Source organism: Nomascus leucogenys, chromosome 21 (genome assembly GCF_006542625.1).
Source record: "Nomascus leucogenys isolate Asia chromosome 21, Asia_NLE_v1, whole genome shotgun sequence".
In the NCBI taxonomy this organism is placed as follows: Eukaryota; Metazoa; Chordata; class Mammalia; order Primates; family Hylobatidae; genus Nomascus; species Nomascus leucogenys.
Genome location: NC_044401.1, coordinates 53,419,804 through 53,440,468, shown reverse-complemented (window position 1 = coordinate 53,440,468; position 20,665 = coordinate 53,419,804). Strand labels below are relative to the sequence as shown.

At 41.3% G+C, this 20,665-nt stretch overlaps 1 protein-coding gene across 3 annotated transcripts in view; it reads right to left on the bottom strand.

Moving 5' to 3' along the window:
• Positions 1-20,665, bottom strand: part of TAMM41 (TAM41 mitochondrial translocator assembly and maintenance homolog) — a 59,008-nt gene that overhangs the window by 20,657 nt on the left and 17,686 nt on the right. For all 3 annotated transcript variants that reach the window (XM_003264983.1, XM_003264985.4, XM_030801776.1), the window contains 3 exons: positions 20,393-20,543; positions 8,490-8,635; positions 1,331-1,496 (listed from right to left, as the gene is read on the bottom strand). In XM_003264983.1, coding sequence (XP_003265031.1) covers positions 1,331-1,496; positions 8,490-8,635; positions 20,393-20,543 — 463 coding nt within the window. The remainder of the gene's footprint in view (positions 1-1,330; positions 1,497-8,489; positions 8,636-20,392; positions 20,544-20,665) is intronic.

Below are 20,665 nucleotides of genomic sequence, written 5' to 3'. Positions count from 1 at the left end.
CATTTTGTGACTCAAATCTGCTTGAGATTTCTGGTTTTCAATTCCATAACATGAAAAGATAAAAACCAAATGATTACATCTATGAGAAAAACTTTCATTCTGAAAACACACATATGGATTCCACAGTGAGGAACAAGTTTCACTCCCCTCAAAGAGACAGCCCAGATCACACTGTTGCCAGGATCATGCTCAAACAAACAACAGTGTGCCTCGTACAGAGCTATCTTCAGGATGGGGCGCTGGTGACCTAAACACACACTCTGCAAACCTAGTGCAGGCCCAGCAGGAGAGTGGGAGTGGAGCGCCTGCTGCAGCTCATGTTCCACTGCAGTGTGATGGTCTTTGCAAAGCATTACTGGAAATTCTATCTGGCACCTGGAGGAGCTCAGTAAATATTTACTCAAAGAAAACAGAAGGATGCACTCAACTGACAGAGGGACTCATTCTCAATTTCATAAATATTTCTTGATTGACTGATCTCATAAATTACCTTCAGCACCTTAAAGGGAAGTTAGTCTCTGAAGATAAGGTTCAGGCTTTTTGTTGTTGTTGTTTTTTAAGAGATACGGGCTGCTCTATCACTCAGCCTGGAGTGTAGTGGTGCGATCCTAGCTCACTGCGGCCTCCAACTACTCAAGCGATCCTCCCACCTCAGACTCCCAAGTTAGCTGAGATTATAGGCACGTGCCACCATGCCCAGCTACTTTTTTAATTTTTGCAGAGACAGGGTCTTGCTCTGTTGCCCAAGCTGGTCTCAAACTCCTGGCCTCAAGTGATTCTCCCTCCTGGACTTCCTAAAGTGTTGCGATTACCGGCATGAGCCACTGCACCTGGCCTGGGTTCAGAGTTTTGGATAAACATCAGGGCAGTTCTGGGGAACATGCTGTGGAACGTGGGCCATGTCTGAGGGAATGTACTGAACACTGTAAGAGACACATCAAATGGAGTTGATTGAGGAAAGCTGTGTTCTCCATGTTATAAAAGCATAAAAAAATGCCACCAATCTCTTTTCTCAGACCACCACAAAGAACACAGACACATCTTTTAAATAAATTCTAGAAGTTGTGCTCTAGCAACCAAAAGAAACATTGTTTCTCCCTTTGACAGTGATTTAGGATCCAGGAATTTAAAAATAGAAGTATTTTCACCACCTTACTTCAAACAAGTAAAAATTCAGATTTAGAAAACCCTCAAATTTTTCGTGCTTTCTTCTTCTGAGAGGCAATCTCTCTATCTCGCTAAACAAAAAGGAAGAAATACTACATTCCAATCACAAAGTCTGCTTTTCCTCATGGCTGGCATTTCCTCAACATCAAATTCATAAACGTACCTAGTCGCACCACATCTCCACAGTCGGGATCATGAGCCACTTGGAATAAAGTTTCTTCCACATCTCTGTTTTTTCCAGGAGGGTCCATAATATGATTTATCTGTTGCTGTAAGCTTTTGGGCAATGTCATCAGCTGAGTGAACTGTCCTTCTGGGCTTTTATCTATCTGAAGGGGGGAAAAAAAGACGATGTCTATGGAAGTGCTTTAAATTCTACAAATACTCAAAGACACAGGGCTTCTCTTTAAAAATCACACAAACATATATGCACTCACACCCCTCGGGAGGCAGCAAGCTAAGGAGACTCTCTTTTTCTGAAACTGAATGGGTAAGTGTTCAGGAGTCTAAGTCCCTTCAAAAAGGATAATTCTTGTCCTATAATATTCCATTTCTACCTGAGAAAAGAAGCCACTCTCAAGGATCAGTTTCTGACTTTTGGTTTTAAAATTTATATTTGTCTTAAATCCAGCAGTCAAAGGAAGTAGTGCTGCAGTTGACACTCACGGAGGCCGCGTCAAATCCAGGCACTGAGATGACCCCTCCCATTTCAAATCAATGAGAGTGAGTGGGATCTGAATTGTGTCTCCTGCCCGTAGGTCCTTTTAGTATGCTGTATTTCACAAACTGTAGGAATACACTGATGACAGAAACTAATCTTACTCACTTTTAATCGCCAGCACACAGTAGGTACTCAAAAAACACTAAGGAAATGAGTAACTGAATCAATACGACTTAGTTGTCCTAAAGCTACTATGCCAGTGGCTTCAGTTCCCAAAGTATTATAAAACATATTAAGATGCTGAAGATAAATGTATAAATAAAACATGTAAAACTATGTGTCAGACTTTACTCAGAAGCCCTTGAATCAAAAGTTAGCCACAGAGCTGAGGCCAGAGCTAGCTTTCCTAACTCCCAGTTTCATACACTGTGCCTCATGGAGTGAATTTTTAAAAACCTTGTAAACATTGAATTCCTGCCAAGTGCAGAACCAGTAACACTGCCCTGTGTACACAGCTCATCATATTATTTCCCAAGGAAGAATCTGTCTTGTATCCTTTTAACAAATATTTAGGTTTTAACTTCAACTAAGAGAACAGTAAGAAAAAATCAGATGAATGTATTACATTTTAGGCTTAGAGTTTACAGATATGACCAACTTTCTTAATAATTAGAATCCACTCATTCTACCATTTTTTTTTTTTTTTTTTTGAGACGGAGTCTCGCTCTGTCGCCCAGGCTGGAGTGCAGTGGCGCAATCTCGGCTCACTGCAAGCTCCGCCTCCCGGGTTCACGCCATTCTTCTGCCTCAGCCTCTCCGAGTAGCTGGGACTACAGGCGCCCGCCACTACGCCCGGCTAATTTTTTTGTATTTTTAGTAGAGATGGGGTTTCACCGTGGTCGCGATCTCCTGACCTCGTGATCCGCCCGCCTCGGCCTCCCAAAGTGCTGGGATTACAAGCGTAAGCCACCGCGCCCGGCCCCATTTTTTAAATTGAATAAATATTTATTAAGTATATACCAAATGGGCCAGGCGCACAGGTTCACACCTGTAATCCCAACAGTTTGGGAGGCTGAGGCAGGAGAATTGTTTAAGCCCAAAAATTCAAGATCAGCCCTGGCAAAAGAGTGAGATATCCAGCTCTACGAAAAATAAATAAATAAAAATAGCCAGACATGGTGGTGCAAGCCTATAGTTCTGTCTACTTGGGAGGCCGAGGTGGGAGAATCATTTGAGCCTGGGAAGTTGAGGCTACGACGAGCGGTGATTGTGCCACTGCACTACAGCCTGGGTGACAAGACCAAGACAGTCTCAAAAAAAAAAAAAAAAGTATATACCAAATACCTGAATTTTCTAGTTTTGTCTATAAAATCTATGCAGAGAAGGAGAAAAATGTTATTATTTAATGGCTCTGTAAAGTTAGGGGGTAAATATTTAGGTTTTTATCTAAATATTTGACATTTATCACTAGGATGGTTCTAAATTCACAGGCCCCATCCTCTACTTAGCTTTGGCTATAAAAATGACAACAAATTTGAGTATTTATGTAAAATAATCTTAGAAATGACATTTACGGACTGATGTTTTGAGGCCAATATTGGGATTAGTTAGAATAAACTTATATTTAAGTTATGCTTTACCTATGAAGCTTCCAATGGCTTGAATGACATATAAAAAATTAGAAAGTAGTATTTGCCACTGCTTTCTCTTGAGGAAAATAATACACTGGAATTTTCACTTGAAAGCATGTGTGTAAAGATAAAATACCAGGTGACATGATTTAAAAATTTGGTAAATTCTCATTTTCCTTACACTAACTCTTATTAAAATAACAAAAGTGAAAGCATTCAGCTAAATTGTGAAAGTCAAATTGCATTTTAAAAGCAGACATGGATACAATTATTATATGTCAACTTAAGAAAAAAGCAGATATGGAAAAAACTTTATATGATTCCATTCATATGAATTGTCCAGAACAGACAAATCTACAGAGACAGAAGTGGATTAGTGGTTGCCTGGGGGAGGGGAGAGCTGGGGACTGCTAATGGGTATGGAGTGACAGAAATATTCTAAAATTACATTGTGGTGATGGCTGTGCAGTTCTGTGACTATACTATAAACACTAGCTTTTATGGTGTATGAGGTATTCATCAATAAAGCTAATATTCTGTTATTATTATTATTATTTTTGAGACAGAGTCTCGCTCTGTTGCCCAGGCTGGAGTGCAGTGGTGTGATCTCAGCTCGCTACAACCTCCATCTCCTAGGCTCAAGTGATTCTCAGGCCTTGGCCTCCCGAGAAGCTGTGATTACAGGTGCACGCCACCATGCCTGACTAATTTTTGTATTTTTAGTAGAGATGGGGTTTCACCACGTTGGCCAGGCTAGTTTTGAACTCCTAGCCTCAAGTGATCCACCCACCTCAGCCTCCCAAAGTGCTGGGATTAAAGGCGTGAAGCTGCCATTCTTTCCCCCTGGCCAAAAGAGTAAAGAAAAAAATAAAACCATATCCCAAGAGGAATGGCAGAGATGAGCACCACCTGTAGACCTAAAACTTGCAAGGGTAAGCAGATAATTTTATGTGTCAACTCAGAGCAGCGGCACAGCTTGAAGACACTGTCCTGTGAGGATGAGCTGTGCGACACATCCTGAATCAATCACCATTACACAGTACTATATTCCCAACTGGCAGAAGACATGGGCCTGGGGACCAAGGGTAGAAGGAGAAGTGACCTTGGTAGACAGATACATTATACTTCCCTGTCCTCTAGCCACACAATAGAAGATCTCTGGAGAAATTCTACAGACACTGATATTTGAGATCCTCCAATAAAACAGCTAGGTCCTTGGCCAGGTGCAGTGGCTGACACCAGTAATCCCAGCACTTTGGGAGGCCGAGGCGGGCAGATCACTTGAGGTCAGGAGTTCAAGACTAGCTTGGCCAACATGGTGAAACCCCGTCTCTACTAAAAATACAAAAATTAGCTGGGTGTGATGGCGCATGCCTGTAGTTCCAGCTATTTGGGAGGCTGAGGCACAAGAATCGCTTGAACTTGGGAGGCAGAGGTTGCAGTGAGCCGAGATTGTGCCACTGTACTCCAGCCTGGGTGACAGAGAGAGACTCCATCTCAAAACAAAACAAAACAAAATAGCTAGGTCTTTGCCTCATAATCCTATAGTCAAGCCCACCAGTTGACAAGCCTGATATATCACAAAGAATTTCCAGCCTGTATTTTAGTGCCTCATTCTTTAAAAACAGGCCAGAGCCAGGCATGGTGGCTCTTGCCTGTAATCCCAGTACTTTGGGAGGCCAAGGCGGGAGGATCGCTTGAGCCTAGGAGTTCAAGACCAGCCAGGGCAACAAAGTGAGACCCTGTCTCGACAAAAAAAAATTTAATGTCTCAGATCATATGGGTACAAATATATATGTGTGTGTGTGTATATACATACACATATATATATATATATGTATATACACACACACACATATATAAAAAAATCAGCTGGGCATAGTGGCATGGGCCTGTAGTCCCAGGTCCTCAAGGGGCTGAGGTGAGAGGATCACTTGAGTGCAAGAGTTCAAGGCTGCAGTGAGCTATGATCATGCCACTACACTGTAGCCTAGGTGACAGAGTGAAATCCCCTCTCAAATTGATTAATTCATTAATTAATTTAAAAAATCAGGCCAGGAAGGAAACTCAGACATTTGAAAAAAGCTTCTAACATAACAGACTAGAGTAAAAACAGACAAGAGGAACTAAGAGAAAAAAACAATGTGAGAGAACAAGACAAAATCTTCAAAAGTTATAATAAAGATCATTAAAGAGATTAGGAGAAAATAATGCATCCATAATACAAGAATAGGAAGCTATAAGAAAGAACATTTTGGGAAAATTAAAAATTCAGTAGAAGTGTTAAAAAACCAATCAGAAATATTCTCCCATAAAGCTAAATTTAATAAACAAAGAGACGAGAGAGAGAGAGAGAGAAAGATAGAGAGAAAGGAAAAAAGGTTAAACCAGGAGGTCTAGCAACCACTTAACAGGAATCCCAGGAAGAACAAACTAAGAAAATGGGTTTGAAGAAATAATTACAGAAATAATTTTTAAAAATTCCTTAGAATTGAAGCTTATAAAATTCCAGATAGAAAAGGCTCACTGAGGCTGGGCGCTGTGGCTCACACCAGTTAATCCAATATTTTGGAAGACCAAGGTGGGAGGATGGCTTGAGCCCAGGAGTTCGAGACCAGCCTGGGCAATACGGTGAAACCGTTTCTGCTAAAAATGCAAAAACCAGTTGGGCGTGGTGGCGCGTGCCTGTAGTCCCAGTTACTCAGGAGTTTGAGGTGGGAGAGTCACTTGAGCTTGGGAGTTTGAGGCCGCAGTGAGCCAGGATTATGCCACTGCACTCTAGGCAGGGCAACTGAGCAAGGCCCTGGTCAAGAGAAAGAAAGAAAAGAAACAAAGAAAGAGTCCACCAAGTGACTGAATAATGAATGGGAAACAGATATAAATAAAGAGGGAAAATTATTTCCACCCTAGAATTTGATATCTAGCCAATACTATCTATCAAAGGGAGGGTAGAATTTTCAGAGATACATAGTCTCAAAAACTTACCTCCCTCACACCCTTTAAGAAGGTAATAAAAGAGAAACTTCACTAATATCAGAGTGTAAACCATGGAAGAGGAAAAATGCAAGACCCACAAAACCAAAAACTAGCGCAAGGGAGGCAAAGGGAATTGTCGGGGTGATAATGAAGGGAAGGTGGAGGAGTGCGGCTGTGCAGTGAGCTAGAAAACAACCAGTCGAGAAAGGAACAGGGCAGGGGGCTCCAGGAAAAACATGCCTATGAAAAACAAGAAACAGAAAATACCCAATAAATCTGTCTATAATGGGAAGAGTTTCACGGATCTGTCAAGAGTTTGAGGATGACTGACCTAAGCAACTGAAAAAAAAAGACAACTATTAACTCCAGGAGAAACAAAGTTGTACAGGAAAAGGAACTTCATAATGCCACAGCTCATCAATAAAGAAAAGGCTGTCACAATAAAATAAATATTGAATATTAACCTAACCGAAAATTATGAAGTGACTTTATGTGAAGCATGAGGGCGTGAGGTAGAAGGGGAAGAGAATGTGTGTGCTAAGTGCGTGTGTGTGAGTGTGTGTACTGGTATATGAATTGATGGGGTAGTGTAAGACGGTAAAAAAAATCCCCTTCTTCCAGGATGGCAAAAATAAAGTGTAAGATTGAAAAAAAATCAAGAAATAATAGTCAAAGCATATTATTTAGAACATGGAGGTGAATATCAGAAGAATCAGCTGTAGAGACGAAAGCAGCTGCCTCTGGTAAGCAGGGCTGAGAATGTGGGAAGGTACGCAGCACGGAACTGCTCTTTTTGTCATAAACTTGAGGTATCATTTGGCTTTTAAATCATGTACATGCATAAAACGAAAAACCTCAACCTGAACCAAATGTGGCAAAATCTGTTAAACTGAGTGGTGGGTATTCTTGCATTTCATATGTCACTCTCTATTCTTATTTTAAAATAATTCTTATTTTTTTAAATTCCCTTTTTAGCTCTAGAAATTCCGTTAATCTATTACTCATTACAATGTTAGTTGCCCCTATTATGTGGATGGAGAAGAGCATAAATGAAGAAAAATACAGTGTTCTTTACATTAAAGGAAAAAAAAAAAACCTGTGGCCCTGCCTGGTTTTTATTTTCAAACAAACACTTAATATTAATTTAAACAACACCTTGATAAGAAAGTTTTATTTGATATATCAAAAAGAAAAATTCCCAGACGTAATAAACATAACAAGTGGGGAAAGAAGAGAATTTTGAATATGTATGAGCCCATTAATGTATAACAAAACCAAACCTCTTCATATATGCATACAAACATATACAAAAGTACACGTGAAAAGATCTGGAAGAACAGACAGCAGGCTGGGTGCGTGGCTCATCCCTATAATCCCAGTACTTTTGGACGCTGGGGCGGGCAGACTGCTTGAGCTCAGGAGTTTGAGACCAGCCTGTGCAACACGGCAAAACCCTGTCTCTACAAAAAAAATACAAAAATTGGCCAGGCGTGGTGGCATGCACCTGTAGTCCCAGCTACTCAGGAGGCTGAGGTGGGAGGATGGCTTGATCCCAGGCTGGGGGGTTTGAGGCTGCAATAAGCTGAGATCATGCCACTGCACTCCAGCTTGGGCAACAGAGTCAGACTCTGTCCCAAAAAAAGGAAAAAAAAAAAACAGCAACCGGACATCAAACTGTCAGTACAGTTACCTCTGGGGAGCTAAATGGGTCTGGGGATGGAATGAGAGTGATCTAAAAGTTTCTTTTCACTTGTTTTGATTGGTAATTGATAGACATGGTAAGAATTTCCAATGGCAAAAAAGATATACATGGTCAAAACAAGTCCCTCTCCCACTTCTGCCCCTAGTTCCCTTCTCCAAAGGCAGCCTCTTATTACTAGTCTGTTACCTTTTAGCATTATTCCAGATACACAGAAGCCTATGTTTACATACAGTACTTACTTTTTAAATTATACATGTTCTCACACCAGTCATGCTGTTCCACCCCTGACTTTCTTCCTGCAAATAGCCCTTGTCTTAGAAATAATACAAGCTATCTTCCACATACAGTTTACCTCCAGCCAGCCTTGTTGGCTTTTATACACCACTTGAGGATTTTCCTGTAGTATGCTGCCATAGAGCTCTCGAAAGTGGGCTATATTGGGCTTCACAATATTCAACACTTTTGTTTTATCTTCTCCAACCACCATCCGAAAGTCACCTAGTTAAAACAAAGAGATAAACTTGTCTTCCATTAAGAATCCACACTCTTACCTATGAACGACACTCCCCACACTGACACTGCAAGGGTTCACTCTGGCAGGATCCCTCATCAAAACACTCGCTTTTCCTCCTCAAAACGTGGACACTTTACCCCAAGAAATGTGAGCACTTGTTTGGAGGAAAAGAGGGTCTCTCAAATCACAAAGCCCTTTATGCCAGTTAAATTATAGTTACCTAGGTACACAAGGTAATCACAAGCGAGTAGCTAACTTGTTTTAGCTTTTCCAATGTGGAAGCTTCTGTACCTACAAAGTCTTGTCTTATGGGACAAACTCTGCCTGTGGCCAATGAGGGAGACAGGAGCTGTACATTATCACTGTAGACTTGTCCTTGCCATTGCTTCCTCATCGTTGACCTGTCTGTTCATGAGGGCTTTTGAGGCACTTTATGAAGATAATCTTATCATATTTTACAAGGGCAAAATAAGGCTTAAAAGTTCTGTAAGAGGAGGTTTGCATTTAAGATGAAATTGAAAACAGACATAACTTCTTAAATTGCAAGTGATGAGAAATGAGGAATGTTACATTTGCCTATGGGATGAATTGAGCTGAAAAACACATAATTCTGAAAGACAAAAGCATTTCTGAATCAAATGAAAAGTGCCCTGCCAATGCCACTGACAACCATTGGCAAGATGGAGGAGAAAGGAATGGGAAAGTGGACACACTGGGCTAATGTGAAATCAGAAGAGGCTGGACACACGCAGAACCTTCTGAGTCAAGCGTGGTGAAAGCAATGTGGCTGAATCCTTTGTTGGAGAGACAGCAAGTTGTCAGGGGGAGTAGAGAGGTGGCAAGTGTAGGCAGATAACCCAGCTGCTGAGGAATCCCCTGGGGCTAGGATGACGATATAATTTATCATCCAAACTAGGTCACTTCTGAGGGTGAAGGGATCGCTATAAATAATTACACTAGGACGAGTATAAACTGAGCAAACCAGGACTTATGGTTACCCTTGCCAATTTCTTTTTTCTGGAGAGGGGAAGGGATCGTAGAGGTCGTTATTTGCCACAATGGATTTTCCTAGTGCAAACTGTTGGCTTGTTTTAGAAAAAGTAAAAATACAAGGAAGACCAACAATATGTACTTCATTGAGTAAGGAATAAAATATGCTAGGTTTTAAGCTTCAAAGTACCAACTTACACTACAATTTGGTGGAATGCAACTGGGGACTGCAGGCTTAGAAAAACAGACTTCCAGGCTGGGCGCGTGGCTCATGCCTGTAATTCCAGCACTTTGGGAAGCAGAGGCAGGCAGATCACAAGGTCAGGAGATCCAAACCATCCTGGCTAACACAGTGAAACCCCGTCTCTACTAAAAAATACAAAAAAATTAGCCAGACGTGGTGGCAGGTACCTGTAGTCCCAGCTACTTGGGAGGCTGAGGCAGGAGAATGGCGTGAACCCAGGAGGCAGAGCTTGCAGTGAGCCGAGATCGCGCCACTGCACTCCAGCCTGGGTGACAAAGCGAGACTCTATCTCAAAAAAAAAAAAAAAAGACTTCTAAAGAGCCTCTGGAACCTGACCTTGGTGTACAGGGGGTCTGACTGTTCAGGTGAGTGAGCAGAAGCAAGTCCCAGTCCTAAAAATCTGCTCAAGTATGGATGAACTTGTTTTTTTCACTATTATTTTGAAGGGAAAGAGAGTTAGTTAAAACCTGGGATCACTGCTAATAAGGAGGTTGAGAAATCAGTCCTTTCACATATTGCTGTTAACTGCATAAAATTCTTCTGGAAAGCACTGAAGCAAGAAACCCCATCTCTGGAGCAAGCTTAAAGAAATAAGCCAGAAACACAGAGTAAGAGGTAACGTTTACTGAGCATCTGGTAAATACCAGCCACTGTGCCACGTGTGTTGTGGTATTGCTTCATTTAATACACAAAGCTCTCCTCTCAGGTAGATAGGATTCTATCCCCATTCATACACAAGGGAACAAAGACAGTGATTAAGAAACTTGCGTAAGGTTTCCAGGAAGTAAAAATATACTACATATATAAAATTGCTCACTGAAGCACTACTTATAATATTGAAAGCATCCCAAACGTCCAACGACAGAGGAAAGGATGCACTATGATGGCATACTGTTACTATCACAGACAGGAATCACACACAAGATGGAAAGTGATCATTTAATATGCAGTAAGAAACAAAGATACAAAAGTCTAACAGGCTGGGCATAGTGGCTCACATCTATAGTCCTAGCGCTTTGTGAGGCCAAGGCCAGGGGAATGTTTGAGCTCAGGAGTTTGAGACCAGCCTGGGTAACATAGCGAGACTCTGTCTCTATATAATTTCTTTCTTTAAGCATACCAAAACAAAAAAAACTTCATAAAAAATGAGAAAAACAAGACAAAGAGACTATATAAAAATGCTTATTTTTGCTCTAATAAAATACATTTATTGTGGGTTTTTGCATGTGTGCTTTAATTTGCTATCTCATTTGGTCATGGCAAAGCTCCATAAAATAGGTACTATTATTCTTAATTTTACAGATGAGGAGATGGAGGTGCGAAGATAACACGCCTCAGGTCCAGCCTCTCGGTATTAGGGTAGTGAAATTTTAGGTGATGATTTTACTCTATAATTTCCCTCCATTTCCCTCACTTCTATAATGTTGGCATATTACTTTCTAGCATTTTAAAACAAATTTATGGGATACACAGATGATGACCTGACAAATGTGAATGGAGTGGTGGCTGAGTTAACTTTCAACTGTGTAAATCCTTACATGTATAAAAATGGATTCCATTAATCTTTGAAGAGATGAAATGTCATCAAATTCTGACTCTAACAAGGCTGGCCCTGAAGTGAAAGATCAGTTTCTAAAACTGTTGAATTCTAAATATTTGTGTCATTCCTTCTTTCTGCACATTCCACAAACAAAAAGTTCCTCAATTTTAAGAGAATCACTTTCTGAGAGAAGGATTTACCATTTTAAAATATCAAGGATTATGTTTTACAATCCAAATCTTCCCCCTAAAAGAACAATTGCATGCCATGATTAAAGGACCTAGAAAACACTCCAGGCTCTCGGAGAACAAGGACTGGGGCTTATTTATGTCTGCATCCTTAGCTCCTTGTGCACTGCCTGGCACAGGGAACACACACATCAATAAATGTGTGCAGAACTGAATTTCTCTCACTGCTGTGCAGCTGAACTAGTTCAGCCACAGGGGATAGGAAGCAAATGGGCTTATGACTCATTTCTTCAGAACAAAATGAATAACATCATGGGCACAGCATGAACCAGCATCTGATCATAACAATCAATTTTTCTTACCTTCGGAGATTTGTTTGCAACAAAACAACAGCAATGGATTAAAACTGACTGCTGACTTTATTTTATGCCTCTAGAACTGCCAGTAAAATAGGCATCCAAAAGGATAATTTCTCCTTGACCTTGAAATGATACAAACTCCAAGGCCTGTAAACCACCTGTAGGTGGCCTTCCCTGTGATTCAGGCATGCAGCCAGCCGTCAGGGACCTCATTACAAGTATGCAGATGTGAAGGGCTGCATAGTACAGCGGCAAGGCCCTGGCTTTCAAGTCTGGCAATGTCCCAGGATGCCTGAGGTCAACTTACTTAAACTTTCTGAGTCAGCTTCCTTCTCTGTAAAATGGCTTAATCACACTAACTTTACCAAGTTGCTTTCAGATTTAATGAGTTAGGGCAGCAGTCTCCAAACTTTTTGGTACCAGGAAGAGGTTTTGTGGAAGACAATTTTTCCATGGATGTGGGTCCAGGGGACAGTGGTTTCAGGATGACTCAAGCACATTACATTTATTGTGCACTTTATTTGTTATTATTACATTGTAATATGTAATGAAAGAATTATACAACTCACCATAATGTAGAATCAGTGGGAGCCCTGAGATTATTTTCCTGCAACTAGACAGTCCCTCTGGGGGTCATGGGAGACAGTGACAGATCAGGCATTTGATTCTCATAAAAAGCCTGCAACCGAGATTCCTCACATATGCAGTTCAAATAGGTATTGCGCTCCTATAAGAATCCAACACAGCTGCTGATCTGACAGGAGGCAGAGCTCAGGCAGTAACGCAAGTGATGGAGATTGGCTGTCAATACAAATGAAGCTCGCCCACCACTCACCTCCCGCTGTGCGTCCTGGTTCCTAACGGGGTTCCCAAGGGTTGGGGAACCCAGAGTTAAGGTATTAGAAAATACTCTGTAAGTAGTAAAGCAGATACTACTTATGATATGTATATAGCCTAGTCGAAGGATGGAGGGTAGAGGAAGCGCTGGGTCTTGGAGATAATAATTACCGGCTAACTTTTCTCCCTTTAAACGAATTGCAAGACTGCTGTCATTTCAGTTCAGTGAATATCTGAGTGGCTACAGTGCTAGGCAATGGAGATCCAGGTTGGACAACCCTAATCTGAACACCAAAAATGCAAAATACCTCCAAACCTGAAACCTTTTGAGCACTGGCATGACACCACAAGTGGAAAATTCCAAAAATATCATATAAAATCACTTTCAGGCGATGTGTATGAGGCGTATATGAAACATAAATGAACTTCGTGTTTAGACTTGGGCCGTCCCCAAGAGATCTCATTATATATGTGCAAACACTCCAAAATCTGAAAAATTCCAAAATCTAAAACACTTCTGGCCCCAAGTATTTCAGATAAGGGATACTCAGCCTGTCCAGATACAGGCTCTACCTCAGGCAGCAAACAGTATGAAAAAAAGACCATTTCAGTGCAGGTTTTTATGCGGTAGTGTTTAAGGGCTGCAGCCCAAACTGGATATTGATATGGCAAAATAATATTCATTTTCATGACTGTTTTTCAGATATAATTCACATACCATGTAATTCATCCATTTAAAGTAAATAATTCAGTATTTTTAATTCTGTTTACAGAGTTGTACAATCATCTCTCCAATCTAACACTAGAATATTCCAGCCTCCCCACAAGAAACCCCATACTCCTAAGTGATCACTCCCCATCTCCCTTCACTCCCCATCCCCAGCCTGAATTGAAACATGGCTGTCATTTTGGTTCAGTGAATATTTGGCGGGCTACAAAGTACCAGGAGCTGTGCTAGACAATGGAGATCCAGGTTGGATCTAATCTACTTTCTTGCCACAGATTTGCCTATTCTGGACATTTTATACACATTGAATTATACACTATCTGGAGTTATTTTTACGACCTTAGCAAAATGTTTTCAAGGGTCATCACACTGTAGCATTTATCAGTACTTCACTCCTGCTTATGGTTAGATAATATTCCATCGTACAGATGCACCAATTTTATTTATCCATTTCTCAGTTGATGAACATTTGTGCTGTTTCCACTTTTGGGTGATTCATTATGAATAATGCTGCTATGTATGAGTTTTTGTGTGGACATATGTTTCATTTCTTATAGGTATATAGGAGTAGAACTGCTGGGTCATGTGGTAGCTATGTTTAACATTTGGAGGAACTGCCAAGCTTTTTTTCCAAAGCAGCTGTACCACTTTACAATCTAATCAGCAATGTATGAGGGTCCCAATTTCTCCACATTCTCAACACTTGTTCTTGCCTTTCTTTTTTTTTATCACAGCCATTGTAGCAGGTATAGAATGGCATCTCTGTGATTTGTACTGGTATTTCCATTTCCCTAATACCTATGATGTTTAACAACTTTTCATGTGCTTACTGGCCCTTTGAATATCTTTTCTGAAGAAATGGCTATTCAAATCCTTCTCTTGTTTTTAAACTGGGTTGTCTTTTCGTTGTTTTGTTGTTGTTGTTGTTGTTTTATTTTGAGACAGAGTCCTGCTCTGTTGCCCAGGCTGGAGTGCAGTGGCATGATCTTGGCTCACTGCAACCTCCGCCTCCTGGGGTCAAGCTATTCTCCTGCCTCAGCTTTCCAAGTAACTGGGATTACAGGTGCACACCACCACGTCCAACTAATTTTTTGTATTTTCAGTAGAGACAGGGTTTCACCATGTTGGCCAGTCTGGTCTTGAACTCCTGACCTCAAGTGATCCATCAGCCTCGGCCTCCCAAAGTGTTGGGATTACAGGCGTGAGCCACTGCGCCCGGACTTTCCATCGTATTTTTAAAATTCTTTATATATTCTGGATAGTAGTCCCTTATCAGATACATGATTTGTAAGTATTTTCTTCCATTTTGTTAGCTGCCTTTTTACTTTCTTTTTTAGACAGAGTCTCACTCTGTCACCCAGGCTAGAGTGCAGCGGCATGATCTCAGCTCACTGCAACCTCTGCTTCCTGGGTTCAAGCAATTCTCCTGCCTCAGCCTCCCTAGTAGCTGGGACTACAGGTGTGTGCCACCATGCCCGGCTAATTTTTTTTTTTTTTTTTTTGAGACAGAGTCTTGCTCTGTTGCCAGGCTGGAGTGCAGTGGCACCATCTTGGCTCACTTCGCCCCGCCCAGCTAATTTCTGTATTTTTAGTAGAGATGGGGTTTCATCATGTTGGCCAGGTTGGTCTCGAACTCCTGACCTCAAGTGATCCGTCCGCCTCTACCTCCCAAATTGCTGGGATTACAGGCGTAAGCCACCATGCCCGGCCTTCCTTTTCTATACATTAGAAAATACAAAAGTAGGGAGCAATAGGGAGGACTCAGGTTCACTATATTGGTTCAGGAAGGAAGCAGTATAATCCACTCATCAAATATTTACTGAGCACCTAGTACATGTCACATACTATTGGAAGCATCCAAACACAAGGAGCAAAACAAGACAAAATTCCTTCCCTCCACATCCTCAGTGGTGGAACAAAGACCAAAGATCAACCAGCCAACCAACAAACAATAAGATACAGTGTAGCCAACTGTGGAAAGTGCTATGGGGAAAACAAAAACAGGGAAAGACATAGGGAGTGGTGGAGTTGCAGGAGCGGTCAGGGAAGGCCTCCATGATAAGCCAGAACTGAGGCCCACTGGGGTGGGTGGGGGGAGGGGAGGTGTGACCCAGTAGGTCCTGTGGAAGGAGTGACCCAAGTGTGAACCAGGAGTGACGCCCACCACCAAAGACCTTTCATAGAACAGTAAAGTGTTAAGAGCAAGCATTCCAAGAAGAAGACTGCCTGGGTTCAAATGCTAGCTGGGCATTTACGAGCTATGTGACCCAGGGCAAGCCACTTAACTTATGTGGGCATCAGTATCCTCAAATGAAAAAGGGCAGCAATAACTAGTTTGTAAATTTCAGGGACTGAATGAATGTTACAATACCTGACACACAGTACTAGTCTAAAAACGTTGGGTATTATTCATGCTTTCTATCCCTTCAGGAGTGCTGTGTTCTCAGAAATTAGCAAGTGACTACTGAATACCCTGAGTTCCGGCTGAGGCACAGAGAGGCAGGCTTCCACAGTCCTGAGGCAGTCAGCTCCCGTATGCCGATCCAACCACACCGCTTGTAAGGTTTCAGATGGCTTCACCACCACAGAATAAATCTTAACTAGCTTCCACTCCAGAGAAAACGTTTCTTTACTGGCTTCTACCAGAATCCAGAATCCACACTTTAGAGAGCTGGCACTGAATGCTAATTTTTTTCCCCAAGAATCACTCAACTGGCAACTTCCTCACTGCTTCGTCTTATTCCTAGAAGTAGCTGAGGCTGTGTTCAGACAATCTGGCAATTAAAGAAACCCATTCTCTCTCTCATAGGAGAGTGCCCGAAGGTGTTTTTCATTCCATGAGGACCTTAACCAGTCAGATGAAATGGGGCTGTCATGTTTCAATCCATCTGATCTAAGTACTCAGCTAATTTTTTTTTTTTTAATTTAAGAAACAGGGTCTGGCTCTGTTGCCCAGGCTGGAGTGCAGTGGTGTGATCATAGTTCACTGCAGCCTGGAAGTTGGGATTACACGTGTGAGCCACAGCACCCTGCAAATTTTGACAGGCATTATTTATCAATGTGTAACAAGTTTTATAATTTTTATAGCTGACAACATAATTCCACTTTGGACAACACATCCAAGGAAGTCAGTGCCTCCTTTGCCCCTTTCCCAACGAAAGTAATCTGTACAAAGTGATGTCACAGCAGTGTTGCTAATAAAACAGTGATAAACGGAGCTAACATAAGTGTCCATCAATCACTGGATGACTGAGCAAATAACAGTTTCTCAACCTGAGGAAAACCCATGTGACCAACAATAATACATAAAAATAATAATAACAGCAATCATTTTCTGAACACTGACTATTAATGAGATAAGATGCTGGAGGCAGCCAGGCACAGTGGCCCACACCTATAATCCCAGCACTCGGGGAGGCTGAGGCAGAAGGATCATTTGAGCTCAGGAATTTGAGACCAGCAGAGGCACACAGTGAGCCCCTGTCGCTACACAAACGAAATTAGCCAGCCGTGGTGGCATGCACCTGTGGTCCCAGCTACTTGGGAGTCTGAGGTGGGAGGGTTGCTTGTGCCCGGGAGGTCGAGGCTGCAGTGAGCTATGATCTCACCACTGCACTCTAGCTTGGGTGACAGAGTGAGACCTTGTCTCTCAAAAAAAAAAAAAAAAAAAAAAAAAAAAAAAGATGATGTTGGAAGCTATTATATGTATTATCTCATTGAAAATTTCTTTGAGATAGTTATTTCTGTTTTACAAATAAGAAAACTAGGGGCTCAGAAAGGTTCAAGCTTGTGTTTCAGGAAGTAAAATAATGAAAAACAAATAAAACAACAAAAAAAAAGAAAGGTTCAAATACCTTTAGAAAGCTGGTATTCAAACTAGTCCATCATGCACCAGATGAGTGACCTTAGACAGGGAACCACTCTGGGCCTCGGTTTTCTCATCTGTAAAATGGGGCAATGATATAGCACCCAAATCAAAAGGTTATTGTGAGGATTAAACTAGTTATCAAATTTAAAGTACTGAGAGTAGTCCTTGGCACCCAATAATAAAGGCTATTTTCCCTGCCATTAAGCCATAGACTTCATTCAGTCACATCAATCTACTGCTTTCCTTCTAAACACATCATGTTCTTTCACACTCTTCTTGCCTTTTTCACACGTGTTGTTTTTAAAGTCTACCACTGACTCACTGTGACTGCATGTTATTAATGTGAAGCTCCTTAGAGCAGAAATTCCATCTGCAGTTCTTTAGGGTATGGGATGCTGATTTGCTTGATAAATATTAAACCAAGGACCATTGCCTAAAATTAGTCATTTTAATAGTTGTACTGACATAAAAGGTCAAGGTGACTCTTTAAAATGCATTTGGTGCTCCTTTCCCGTTCATTTAAATGCTGACTTCTAAGAAAAACTAAAGGGTTAGAAAGCTTGCTTTCTTTCTTTTCTTTTTTTTTTTTTTTTGAGACACAAGACATAGTCTCACTGTGTCAGCCAGGCTAGAGTGCACTGGCATGATCTCGGCTCACTGCAACCTCCACCTCGCCGGTTCAAGTGATTCTCCTGCCTCAACCTCGCAAGTAGCTGGGATTACAGGCATGCACCACCACGCCTGACTAATTTTTGTATTTTTAGTAGAGATGGAGTTTCGCCATGTTGGCCAGGCTGGTCTTGAACTCCTGACCTCAAGTGATCTGCCTGCCTTGGCCTCTCAAATTGCTGGGATTACAGGGCCACCACACCTGGCTGGGTTAGAAAGCTGTCTTAAAACAGAAAAGAGAAAAAAAAAAAAAAAAAAAAAAAAAAAAGGAGGGGGTAGAGGAAAAATAATAAAAATAAAAAATAAAAAAAGATAAAGCTTTCTCCTTCCCAGTTTGCAGCCTCTCATCCTCCACCTACTCTCTTCTCACCCATCATTTATGATAATACTGACCTCAGGGCAGTCAAAGTAGTCCTAAAATACTATATAAAATGTAAAGGATTGTTCTTGCTACAAATAATACCAATCTCGCCTCTGCCTAAGTAATTACTGCCAGGAACTTGTCCAACAATATGGACAGACATGGTTTTTCTGTTCCTTCTCCTGACCACTCCCAGGAAAGATACTGAACTTCACAGATTAGGGACCATATATAATCTCACAAATGGAAAAAGATAGACAATGCAAAGTTATAAATAAAAATGAGATTAGTAGACAATATGAATTTTGGCATATTCTCAGGGCTTGGGAGATTTGGGTGGTTTGCCAAGGGATAGAAACCAATCAATTCTAGGACACTGGGTTCTCAGAAGCCTACAAAAGTCAGGAGGAAAATGTGCCTTTCAACACTTTGCCTGGGGTAGGTCTCATACCTATGAAAGAGATCTACCTACAGAGCCTATGTCATTTTCTACCCTCATTACTCTCTTCTAGTTCCAGCAAAAATCAGCTAAAATTGGTAGCAGCTTGAAGGCTAACTTAAAGTCTTCAAAGAGGTGAAAGCGGCTATGTCATTTGGTAAATTTCCTTAGTAATATTCAGAATTTAGAAGGAACTCCCAGAATCCATCCAATGCTACGAAGATGTTGACTAGAAGGGAAGAAATGGAGGACTGGTAGTGGTAGGGGCAGAGTAGAGAACAGTCCTGCATCTTCTCCCACCAAGTCAGCTTTCATAAAAGGCTTCCGTTCCATCATTTTTCACAGGGGAGTATGGGAAAGTAATCACTCTAATAAAGTGACTTCCTTTGCTCACACAGTGTGCATGTGGCCTTCTCATTCCAGCACAGGGCCATGCCACTCTTTGCCCCTATGTCTTTTGTTGGAAGGCAGGGAGGCTGCCAGGTGAAGCTGGAAGCACCGAGACCAAGGTTGCTTCAATGCCTTTCTCTATAGTGTTGCAAATACAGCTGTAGTCACGGTAGATAAATTTTGGGAAGATGGAAGAACAAAACCTCTAAGGTCTCTTACAGCATTAAATTTCCATGAAATCTTACCTGTCTGTACTGGGATTCGGAGACTAAGTAAACTGCTTTTCCAATGTTCTGAGCATAAAGTTCTTTGACTCATACTTAAAAATCGGGAAAGCTGATATTTTTTAAGATGGTGGTTTTCAAACTTTTTAAAAAGTGGCAGAGCACTTGTTTTGTAAATGAAATCTTAAATGGAACCTTACTATAGTAAACAGATAGATGGGGGCTCCTCTGGTTGCAGCGAGGGTGAGAAGCCAGGGGCTCTACCCTCTCAGTTGTCTCAGTTTGGGACATAATATGTGTGACCTACTCTCAAACAGTTTAGAAAATAAATACATATATAGTATGTTTACACATACAGAGAACAGTGGTTCTCAAAGTGGGACCCCTGGAGGGGCATCAGCATCACTTGGGAACTTGTTTCTAAAAATGAAAATTATTGGGCCCTACCTCAAACCTATTAAATCAACTGTCTGGGGTAAGGCCCAGGAGTCTGTGTTTTAACCTGAGACTTCCTAGTTGTTCAGACACAGGCTAAAGTTTGAAAACCACTGATACAGAAATAATGAGAAAACAAATAATGGTGAAATGTTAAAATTGGAGAATCTGGGAGAAGGGCATAGGGAGTTTTCTGTATTATTCTTGAAACTTTTCTATAAGTTTGAAATTACTTCAAAATAAAAATTAACAACAACAAAATTACCCTGGGACAATAAGCATGGAGATGTGGAGAGGGGACCTGGGAGGTAGGGAGGCAAATCACGAGGTTAGTGCAGGAACCACTCAAGAGGTAATGTGATTTACAACTAAGACTGTAGCAGCTCCAGTGCCGAGTGGTAACAGGATATCTGCAGTCTTCAAATATAAATCTCTTCCTTGTAGAACATCTGGGCAGCAACTATACTAACCTGAATAGGAGAGACCGGCAATCTCTATGAAGAGGTCTTCTTCAGAAAAGCTTTCGGGGAGCATGAGGAAAGCGGCGGTCACAGCACTCTTCAGATTTCTATCGAGGGCTGATCTAAGAGTGACATCCTCGTTCATTGAGATAATTTTCACCTAAAAGAAGCAGAATATTGGGAAGAAAAATTCCAGAAGTGGAGTATTGCTCAAGCATGGGTTACACATGCACTGGAACTATCTCAAACTCTTCCCACTGAAGATCTTGGAATATTGGTTCA